The 11,779-nt window shown below is 42.5% G+C and overlaps 1 protein-coding gene across 3 annotated transcripts in view; it reads right to left on the bottom strand.

Annotated features, from left to right (window-relative positions):
- Positions 1–11,779, bottom strand: part of TET1 (tet methylcytosine dioxygenase 1) — a 108,412-nt gene that overhangs the window by 9,485 nt on the left and 87,148 nt on the right. For all 3 annotated transcript variants that reach the window (XR_006282869.1, XM_038409181.2, XM_038409183.2), the window contains one exon: positions 6,000–6,339. Coding sequence is in view for 2 of the 3 variants with exons in the window: in XM_038409181.2 (XP_038265109.1) it covers positions 6,000–6,339 (340 nt within the window). In the remaining variant the exon portion in view is untranslated. The remainder of the gene's footprint in view (positions 1–5,999; positions 6,340–11,779) is intronic.

The raw sequence follows: 11,779 nt of genomic DNA, 5'->3' as shown, positions 1-11,779 counted from the left end.
CCAACCTGCGGCGGCAGGTAAACAAACCGGCCCAGCCCGCCAGGGGCTTTCCCTGAACAAGCAGCAGACCGGCTTTGAGAACCACTGGCCTAGGAAATACAAATCCTTTGGAACATGGTTATCTTTTTCCTTATTAACTCTGTCCCCAGTTTTAGTTTTGTCCACAAATTTGAAGATCTTGTTTTTAATTATCTCCCAGATCATTTATAGGTTATGTACAAAAGGCATCCTCCAACTGACCGTGGTTACCCACTACACTTGTAATCACTACAGCTCCTCTCTCTCCAGCACCCTCTTTTATTTCCAGGTTTCTGATATTTTACTGTAGGTTATACCTCAGATATTAACTGCTTTCTCAAATACTTTTTGACATCTGTTGTTATGGTGGAAAAAGTTATTATGGTGAAAAAATATGAAAAAGTTATTATGGTGAAAAAGTTACTCCCTAATTCTCTAATTTGTGGGCAGGGCGGATTTCTTCCTAACCCTTGTACCATCTTCTGTTAGTTATCAGCCTTGTGTCCTGAAACATGAGCGTTTGTATCTTTTAGCTAAAATGCTTATCCCATCTAATGTAATAATGGCTGGACTCATTTTCCATATCCATTTTTAATCCTTTTAAATTGACTAACATCTTGTCCTTAATGATACCTTGAAGCAAGGAGTTCCGTAAGTTAACTATACCTTATGTAAAAAAGTTTTTTCTTTTATTAGTTTTGGACTTGCTACCTTTCAATTTAATTAAATGTCCTTCTGTTCTTGTATTATAAGAAACATTAAACAGGAGCACCTGCGCTGCTTGCTTTGAAACATTCATAGTTTTGTCTAGCTCTTGTCAAGTCACTTCTCTAAACTACAGAGGCAATCCTTGCTATCTTCTCAGGGGGCATTTTTCCATGCTTCTAATAATTTTCTAATTCCCTATCTCTGAACCCCTTACATTTCTGCTATATCTTTTTTTAAACTGTGCGATCAAAACTAAACACAATATTTCAGGTGGGGATTGGTAAATTTCTTAGCTGATAAATTCCTGTCTGCTATCAGAATTGTGGAAGACACTGCTACACATGAGCTATGCCCCTCCACTGCAGTTTCCAGAGGCTGTTCAAAGCTGTAGCACAGCCCATGCTAGTCACACTCCTTCTCTAGCCATCTGCCAGATGATTCATTCCAAAGCTATGCAAAAACTTGTAAATACAACTAATAACAATAACGTCAATGCTAACCAATAAACTGTACAGTAGACTATGGCCTACAAGCATAACTATCCAAATTAAATACTGTTTCATGATTAGGAAGCCATCCAGGGAGGGTAGAATTGTGGGAGATGCTGCTATCAGAAAGGAAATTATCAGGTAAAGAAATTTATTATTCTGTAGCCCAGCATCTCCCACAATTTTGATATGTATGGGAAGTATCAAGCAGTAAACAGAACTAGGGAGGAATAAGAAAAACAGAATGAGATAGGGAAGACACCCCCTCCCCTCTGGGTTAATTGCCAAAATGCCAATGGTATTACTGGACCACCATTTGCAGCACCTTTCTTCCAAAGGAGGCCTCTGTGGAGGACAGAAAGTCCACTAACCCTCTGTACAACTGAGCTTGCCTGAGGAGTGCAGAGTTCCAATCACTTGGGAGGATAGTATACCACAGCTAACACTTCCCTCTCAATAGCCAGGCTGTCAGATGTGGACAGTCTGGGTCTGGATGGAGGAATGAGCCTTGCTAAAGGATGTCTGGTCTCATTTCTAGCTGCAACGGTATTTCCAATTTCAGTTTTATCAGACTGGAGAACTCTGGTCTCCTTTGCCAGTGCAGAACTAGCACTATCACCTTTGCTCCTTCTCACCTTACTTCTGGGTCACCTTTTCTAGAAGTAGAAAGGCACGGAATGTGTATAGCAGGCCTTGTGGCCATCTCTGTGAAAGAGGATAAATCCCCAGGGATTTGGGATCTGCTTCTCTGGTAAAGTACTTCAACTGCCTGTCTTATTGGAAAACCCGGGAGGTACCCCACCCCCAGGTCAGATTGGGCTACAGCATGCCAGAGCGGCTGTGCAGACAGGCAGCCAATCAGAGAGGGCTTGCGGGGAGCCAATCAGGGCCGAGCAAGAGGCAGCCAATCAGGGCCAGGCTAGGTCTTATATAAAGGCTGCCCAGGCAAGAAGCAGGCAGTCTCTCTTATGTCTTCAGAGGGTGAAGGTCTGTCTTCCAGGACAGGACAGGACTCGACTCCCACCTGCTACCTGCGGGCCCTGAGAAAAGAGCTTAGCTGGTGCAAAGGGGCCGAAGGGGAAACTGCCCAGGGAGAGAGATGGACAAGAAGCGAGGAGGAGGGCAAGCAGGAAGCCTGCCACCAAAGGATCCCTGGGTCAGGACCCAGAGTAGAGGGCGGGCTGGGGTCTCCCCCTTGCACTTACACCTGGCTGTTAGGAGTGGCCCTAACGGACTGCACCAGACCCCTGCCAAAAGGGGTTAGACTTTGGGGTGTGGTTGGCCATTGTGGCTGGGGTGAAGAGAACAACTGCTGATAATGTCCCCACTCCCACTCCGGAAGTGGGTGAGCATGGACTAGGAGGCTCTGCCAGAGGGCAGTGTCCTGAAGAGGACCCCATGAGAAGGGAGCAAAGCAGGTCCAGATGCCAACAGAGGGTGAGAGATGGACAGGACACCACCGGAGGGCACGCCACATGGATTGAGCTAATTCCCAGAGTGACCAGCAGGAGGTGCCACAGTGGTGAGTCCCAACCCTGTCACACTGCCCTTTGTTCTTGCGATTGGTGAACACGTTGACTGCCAGAAGGCTGAACTGCAAAATCACAGTGAAGACTTCTTGATTTAGTCACCATTCTGAGCTCTGCATCTGTTGAGCCAATCTGCCTTTTGATTCAGCTCTCCTTTTAGGTGTATTGCCCTTATGGAAGGGAGAGTCCTCTCTGCCCATTCAATTATCTCCATTGCTTCTGTGTGTAGAGTTACACTCCTTGTTTTCCTGCAATTGTTGATATACAACACAGTAGTCATGTTGTCTGACTTGACTAGAACATGTTCACCCTTTAGGTAGTTCAGGAACTTTCACAAGGCTAGATTGACAGCTACGAGTTCCAACGGATTCATGTTCTGGTACCTTTCTCTGGAGTTCCAGGTATTCTGCATGGTCTTGTGCCAGAGATATGCTCCCTATCCCACCAAGCTGACATTGGTTGTGGATACCTGTGAGTCTGGAAGGCAGGTGGGAAAATCCTTGTGGACATTCTGTGGGTCTGTCCACCATCTTAGAGAATCCAGTACTCAGTTTGGGACCAGTACTCAATCCTGAATGCATTCTGGTGAGTGGTTCCCTACTTTCTGCAGAAAAGTCTGCAGGCATCTGATATGGGACCTTGCTCATTGGGTGATTCCACAAAACCAGGAGGCCCAGTAGCTGCAGACAGTGAGCTATGGCCAGTCTTGCTCACTTTAACATGACGGGTATCAGGTTCTGGATCTTGTGGAATCTGTCCAGTGATGGATAGACCGTTGGCACAGAAGTGTCAATTTCAACTCCCAAGTGAACTATCTTTGTGGAGGGAGTCAAGGAACTGCTCTTGGTATTTATCACAAATCTGTGTGCTTGAAGTAGATCCAGTGTCCTAATTGTGGCACTCTATGGTGCTGCTTGGGTTGGAGCTCTAATCCTGAGGTCCTGTAGGAAGGAATACAGATGAGTGTTGTGAGACCTGAGTCTAGCTATTATTACCACCAGCACCTTTGTAAAGACCCTGAGCCTGGGTCCAATGAAAGCCAAATGAGAGAGTTTGGTACTGGTAGTGGACTGTGTCATATGCAAATCTCAGCAGTCTGTGAAGGCATGGTAACATGGGAATGTGGAGAGAGACAGCTGTTAAATCCACAAAGCAAGGAAGTCCTCTTTGAGACAGGGATGCTACTGTTGAAGCTAGGGTCTGGAATCTAATCTGGGATCTAATTTTCTTCCATTTGTTGAGCTGCGTGAGAGCCAAGATTGCTCGACACTCCCATCCGTCCACCCTGTATACTTCTGGACAATCAAGAAAATGGAGTATAGTCCTAAGAATCTTTCTTCCGAGGGAACCTTTTATATATTCTCCTGTATCCAGGAGAGATGAGATTTTGTTTAACACTCACTCATGTTTGATGGGATTGCTGTCTCTGGTGAAGATTTAGAAGGCAGGTTTAGACAGCTTTTAGGTTTGCCCATAAGTACCTGCTCAGGTTGGATCTGGATTGTGGATGCAACCTTTTTGCACATGGTTTCAAACACTTCAGGGCATCCCCACCCCGCTGCATTTTTTCTGTATCCTGTTCAAAACCTGAATCTGAGAGCTACCTTCCTAGGAGGAGGAGGAGGTGTCTGAGGGTACATCTACACTGCAATAAAACACCCACAACTGGCCCATGTCAGCCGATTTGGGCTCATGGGGCCTGGGAGTCTCTAACCTGAGCCCAAAAGTCTACATTACAATTTTATAGCCCCATGAGCCCGAATTAGCTTATATGGGCCAGCCATGGCTGTTTTACTGCAGTGTAGCCGTACCCTCAGAGCCCAGGCTCCAGCCAGAGTCTGAGTGCGTGCACTTTAATTTTAGCCCCGCAGCCTGAGTCAGAATCATAGAATATCAGGGTTGGAAGGGACCTCAGGAGGTCATCTAGTCTAACCCCCTGCTCAAAGCAGGACTAATCCCCAATTTTTGCCCCAGAACCCTAAATGGCCCCCTCAAGGATTGAACTCACAACCCTGGATTTAGCAGGCCAATGCACAAACCACTGAGCTATCCCTCCCCCTCCCTCAGAGTCCTCTGAGCCTAAATCAATTGACCCAGGCTCTCACACTTGGTATCATGGGTTTTTACTGCAGTGTAGATGTACCCTTCATCAGAGGGTAAACACCTCTTTGATTTTTTTTTTATGCCTTTTATTTTCCTTTTTTCTATTTTTGGATTTTTTTAGCTTTTCTGGCCTGCTTTGCAGATATTGTCACCTGGTTGTGGGTAGAGCATTGTCTGTTGTGGCTTGCTTTATGCAGTGCATTAAGCCCTCTGAATAGATCTCCCTCAGTGTCCTCCACCTAAGGGTTTTAATCCTTGTAGCTGGGGAGTTTCAGTATCACCTTGTGATCTCAGATACAGAAGTGTAAATCTAAAGTAACTTGGAGTGTAGTGGAGTTTTTTTTTTTTTCATAGATTCATAGATACTAAGGTCAGAAGGGACCATTCTGATCATCTAGTCCGACCTCCTGCACAGCGCAGGCCACAGAATCTCACCCACCCACTCCTATAAAAAACCTCACCCATGTTATGCCACGAGTTATGCCACATTTACACTGCAGAAAGAGAGATCAGAGATTCCCAAGAGAGGGATGTGCTCATTTTTATCTCTACAATACAAAGCAAAATCTAAGTGTGCTTTATTCAGCCAGTATCAGATTCTGCCACTCCTTCCCTTACTTTCAGTATTCAGAAAAAATGAGAAATATTAAAACAACTTTTACCTTTAATTTGGTAAAATTGACTTCTTTTTGCAAATCACTTGCTTTGTTGCACCATTCATATAACCAAAGTGATGCAAATAAGAAAACTATAGTCAATTCATGCTCCTTATGAAGAGAAAAACATCACAAACAAGCTGCCACACAAAATGTGAAGAAACAGTCCTCGTACTTCTTTGTATAAATAAGTGACATTTAGAGAACTCGCCCCGAAGTAACATTTCAAGATCTTCCTATGGTCATTATTAGAATAAGCGATCTCTGAAGCTTTTCCATTGTCACCATATCACTACCTATCTATAATTTTTACAATCTAGTACTATACATAAATTTGTGTTATCACCTGCTCCCTTCTGCAAAAATATCTGAATATAGTAACTCCTTCACAAGTCTGTAGGTGTAATATGCAAATATTTCTAAAAAAGTGAACGCTGAGGAGGCAACTGGTTTTGTAAATGAGCTAAGACACATAGCACAGTATAAGTGTCACTTACCTAAATACTGTGAAGTTTTACCAAGATTTTCAGGAGCTCCAATTTTCAGCTTTGCTGGTGTTGAATATTTCTTATCTGCTAATGTCTGCTTTTCAACTTGTGTCTTCTTTGTGTCTGGCTTCTTTTTCTTTGTAGCTCTAAGTGGCTCAGCTAACATCCGTACTTCTCTGGGAAAAGCTGTAAGCACCTGTATTGCTCCTGCTTTTATCTTAGCTTCCAGTCCCTCCTCAGTGCCAAATTCATCTGTCTGTGAAATTTTGTAAAGAGGCAACACATGTAGCTGTTCATCGTTCGGTATCACCCCCACTGAACGGTTATCTTCTTTTGTTAATGTGCAGACCTGACCAAAAAAAGAAGATAATAAATGAAAAATAAATCTCTGTTTACAAGTTACAGAAGTTATTTGAACGCTTAATCATTTATCCTTTTAACTGGATTTATGGCCCTAAACATTCCCCACTAGATCCATAGTAACAAAGGAACAGGCCTTTTAAACACATACATTTGACAATCTCAGTGATGATCTGAAAGGGAATTTAGAATAGGGATGGATTAACTGGTTCTTACAGATAAGAAGAAATGGCTCCCAACTCTAATTCAAACCTTTGTAAAAGTTTGGTTAAATTAACCCTCTTTTCCCAGCACTGACTCTGTACTGTAATAAAGTGATGAGGTCCAGCAAATCTGCAGTCTCTCTGTTCAATAAAATTATACACTGTTCTAAGATGCAAGATTTGAAAGGAGAAACCTGCTTGGATCGAGCCTGATACGGACCCCACTGCATAGTTTTGAATAAATATTGGGGGTGTTTATTCTAATAGTTCAAAACCATAGCTGAACCTTTGAGGTGCTTCCAAACTTCTGGACCTCTGGAGGTTTGCCCGTTACTACTAATATAGTAAATTCACCCTAAAAAAAGTGATTAAAATCGCCACTACCCTTCTTCCCTAACTACAGAAGCTTTCTGAACAAGAGAAACATAGATTAAATTAATCTTGTTACATTCCATGCACTTCAATGGATAAATTTTGCTCTATATGTACAAACAAGTCTATGATTAATCACACATTCATCAATATATTGATGGTATTCATAAGAAAATGATTAGCTTTCACAAAAATATACTGCATTACTAGAAAACCATGTATGAATGATATGGCTTAGCTAATTTTCCATTTGTCCTGTGAGGTATTGACTGCACACATATAGCCATTTGAGCACCTCCCAAAGATGAGAGATGCTTTCTAAATAGAAACATGTCATTCCATAAGTATGTAGGTTATATGTGATCCCAATCACTGATGTTGAACCAAAATTTCCAGACTCTTGTCATCTTGCCCATAGTTCCAGGAGGGAATAATAATAAAACCTTCATTTTATAGCACATTTGTCATACAAATGCATTACAAAAATTATTTATAGAATTAATAATTAATAAAAACCTAATTAAATCTAATTAGGGATCTATGAAGAAATTGTATGTAATGCTGAATGTTTGCAGAACAACAGAGAGAGAGAGAAATTAAGAGGCATAGATAAGAAATGAGAATTTTTTAGGTGATATTTTAAAACAGGATTTAGAGAAGGGCTCTCCAGAAAGGAAGATGAAGGAATAATTAGATGCTGATGAATGGCATATACCGTTACGTTTGTCCACATTTACTTAATTCTACTGGCTGTGTTGACTATGGGGTGGAGGGGAGATTTTCAAAGACAAAAATAAGATTTAGGCATCTAACTCTCATTAGCTTTCAATGGGAGTTATGCACCTGTGCCTTTGAAAATCTCCCCCTATATCCGCACACGAACTTGTGTACTAGCCTCAAAAACTTGCGTACTAGCCTACAAATCAAGAAGATTAAATCCATAAGAGAAAGTTACTTACCATATAGTAAATGGATGTTCTTTGAGATGCATGGTCCCTATCTGCATTCAATTGTGGGTACACATGTGCTCCATGTTCCTGGAGCCAGAGAATTTTGAAAGCAATGTCCCTTGGTCCGCACATGTGCCCTGGCTCACCTTGTGCCTCCAGCTGAGGAGATAAAAGGTAGGACGAACCAACCGCCTCTCCTGTTTCTTCTCCACCTCCACCGTGAATCGAAGAAGAGGCGAAGCAGAGGGGAAAGAGGGCGAATAGTGGAATACAAATAGGGACCACATATCTCAAAGAACCTCCAGTTACTTAGGCTTGGTCTACACTACGAATTTGTCAGATTTAGCAGCGTTAAATCTAATTAACCCTGCACCCATCCACCCAACGAAGCCATTTTTTCGACATAAAGGGTTCTTAAAACTGATTTCTGTACTCCTCCCCAACAAGGGGATTAGTGCTGAAATCGACATTGCCGTTTTAAATTAGGGTTAGTGTGGATGCAATTCAAAGGTATTGGCCTCTGGGAGCTATCCCACAGTGCATCATTGTGACCGCTCTGGACAGCACTCTGAACTCAGATGCACTGGCCAGGTGTACAGGAAAAGCCCTGGGAACTTTTGAATCTCATTTCCTGTTTGGCCAGGCGAGCTTATCAGCACAGGTGACCATGCAGTTCCAGAATCAAAAAGAGCTCCAGCACGGACTGAATGGGAGGTACTGGATCTGATCGCTGTATGGGGAGAGGAATCCATGCTATCAGAACTACGTTCCAAAAGACGAAAAGCCAAAACATTTAAAAAAATCTCCGAGGCCATGAGGGACAGAGGATATAGCAGGGACGCAACACAGTACCACGTGAAACTTAAGGAGCTCAGACAAGCATAGCAGAAAACCGAAGAATCAAATGGACGCTCCGGGACAGAGCCCCAGACATGCCACTTCTATGCTGAGCTGCATGCAATTCTAGGGGGGGCCGCCACCACTACCCCACCCTGTCCATGGACTCTGATGATGGCGTACTCTCCGCCATGCCTGAGGATTTTGTGGATGGGAAAGATGAGGAGGAGGAGCTTGAGGAGAGTGCACAGCACACTGTTCTCCCCGACAGCCAGGATCTTTTCATCACCCTGACTGAAATACCCTCCCAACCCAATGAAGCCGGAGAAGGGACCTCTGGTGAGTGTACCTTTTTAAATATAATACATATTATAAAAGCAAGTGTTTTTTAATGATTAAGTAGCCCTGAGGACTTGGGATGCACTCGTGGCTAGTACAGCTACTGAAAAAGTCTGTTAACGTGTCTGGGGACGGAGCGGAAATTTTCCAGGGACATCTTCAAGAAGCTCTCCTGGAGGTACTCTAAAAGCCTTTGCAGAAGGTTTCTGGGGAGAGCAGCTTTATTCCGTCCTCCCTGGTAGGATACTTTACCATGCCATGCTAGTAGCAAGTAATCTGGTATCATTGCATGACAAAGCCTGGCAGCGTATGGTTCTGGTGTTTGCTGGCATTCAAGCAACATCCATTCTTTATTTCTCTGTGTTATCCTCAGGAGACTGATATTGTTCATGGTAACCTGGTTGAAATAGGGGAATTAATTAAAGGGGACATTCATAGGTGGCCATTCCTACTGGGGGTGGGGACATTGGCGCTGAGCTGTTCGCATTTGGCTTGCAGGGATCTTCCTTGATACCAGCCACGCGATGCAGGGGAGGAGTAAAGCAATCATCACAGAGAATTGGATGTGGGTGGAGGGGTTAGTTTGGTTTCTGCTGCTGCACGTTAACAGGAAAACTGCAGCACTAAATGGCCAACTCAATGCGCTTTGCTTGGTATGGGAGAGGAGGGCGCTGCTGTCATGAAGGTTGCAGAAGCCAAAAGACTATGGCTTACCATGGCCGCCTGCAAGCCGAATTCTGTGCCCAGCACTGCACGTGTGATCTCTAACACCAAAGCCGCAGGCACTCAATATAAGATGCAAAATGTGACCTTGTTCCAAAATTACATGTACTATGTAATGTGAATAGTGTTGTTCACCGTGAAAGAGTACAGCAATTGTTCTGTAAAATGTATCTTTTAAAATACTTCACTCCCTTCTTTTCCTCCAACAGCGGCAAATATTTCAAGCCTCCGTCCCAAGGCTATCTCAAATAAAGCGGCGAAAAAAATGCACGCACGATGATATGTTGGTGTTAGTCATTGACAAAGAAGGATCGCAGGCAGGAAGCACAAATTTTGAAGCCCAGAGTCCTGGGGATAGACTAGTATCCAAAACAAGGTACGGGGGGGAGGGTCCTCATCTTGAGGAGGATAATTATAAAACTAACATATAAAACTTTTAAACTCTAAAATTTCCAAAAACTATTTACAGATATCTAAATATATTATCACATTAAAGAATAAAGCTGAAGCTTTGGGCACTTGAGGTTCCAACCCAGACCATACAGCGGCGAGAAGGAACTGGAGAGGTGGTGGGTCTGTCCAGCTCTTTATCTCCATGGTTGGAGGCATGAGGTGAGACCCATGGACACTGCTTTCAATATTTTCTGGCTCTGGGCGCATATGTACACATGATGGAATACACATAGGGACCAGCAGTCAGAGAAGAATGCATGTCTATTTAAAAAATTAAAAGCCTGGGGCCAGTTCTGGTGGTGCATGTGTACATGCATGCATTTTTGCACATCAACAGACGAGTGCCTGAAAATCAAGCCTTGTATGTTTTTAATATTCTCATCTCCTATGCTGGAATTTTCTCTGGGAATTTCACTTCTTTAAACCATTTTTATCTTTTCAGCTGACCTACTATAGGGCAGGTAGGGACAGGGAAATATTTAGTTTAGCCCAACATTTTGCCATGCAGGGCCAAATGAAAAAAGATAAGAGGAAAAAATATGGAGGGGAGGAGCTCATCCAAGTGAATTATATGACAAAAACAATACAAAATTCAGCACATGTGGCAGTTTTGCTCAATGAGGTCCAGGACTTGCACTGAAAGCGTTACAGGTCAGGGTTGAGGTACATTGGTAGAGCTGTGGGTACGGACAGGGTTACTCCACAACACAAAGCATTAAGACTATATAAAATAGAACAGTACTTTTATTTACAAAATAATTAAGAGACATCATTATGCATGTATGCAAAATGCAGTGATGGAAAGTTTAACATAGGTAAACTTTCATTCTAAGCACCTCACTTATATACCTGTGCATCTAAAAAGAAGAATCAAATAGCAATTGGACCAGACTATTTTATGGATTCAAAAATTAGTCCTAGAGGGCAGCAAATTATGATCTAAGAGTCTTTTAGATACTCTAACATTTTGTAGACAGAGTCCTTTCATTAATGGTGGACTCTACATAAAGTAATCCATTGGAAAACCTTTGGAATGTACTGCTGAGAGCATTCAAAGTAGCTTTTTACATGACTTACTATTAATATTCTATTTCAAACCAATCAAAAGCAGATTGAAAAAGACAAAATGTTATACTATTTTGGATTTTAAGTATGATTTATGTCCTGCTGCATCTCCTGCTGTACTAAATATTTTTTTCCAAAAGATACACTAGTTGGATCATCAAGTATACTTACTAGCCAAATGAGAAAATGCTGGCCAAATTGTTTGTTTGGATATCCAATAAACTTGAAGATAAAAACCATGAGTTATTTTGGATTTAATAAAGTCTTATTAACAGTTGCATGTTAATATAGAAGCTGTTCATACCCCTGCTCATTTTTGTTACCCTTCTCTGTACCTTTTCCAATTCTAAGATATCTTTTTTTGAGATGGGCTGATCAGAACTACATGCAGTATTTAAGGGGTGGAGACACCGAGAATTTCTGCTCTTTTTCTAAGATGCACCCATAAATTGAATGAAATGATTAAACCATTTGAAGAAACATCTGT

Source organism: Dermochelys coriacea, chromosome 7, assembly GCF_009764565.3.
Source record: "Dermochelys coriacea isolate rDerCor1 chromosome 7, rDerCor1.pri.v4, whole genome shotgun sequence".
Classification (NCBI taxonomy): Eukaryota; Metazoa; Chordata; order Testudines; family Dermochelyidae; genus Dermochelys; species Dermochelys coriacea.
Note: the sequence above shows the minus strand (reverse complement) of the source record. Positions and strands in the feature narration are given on the sequence as shown.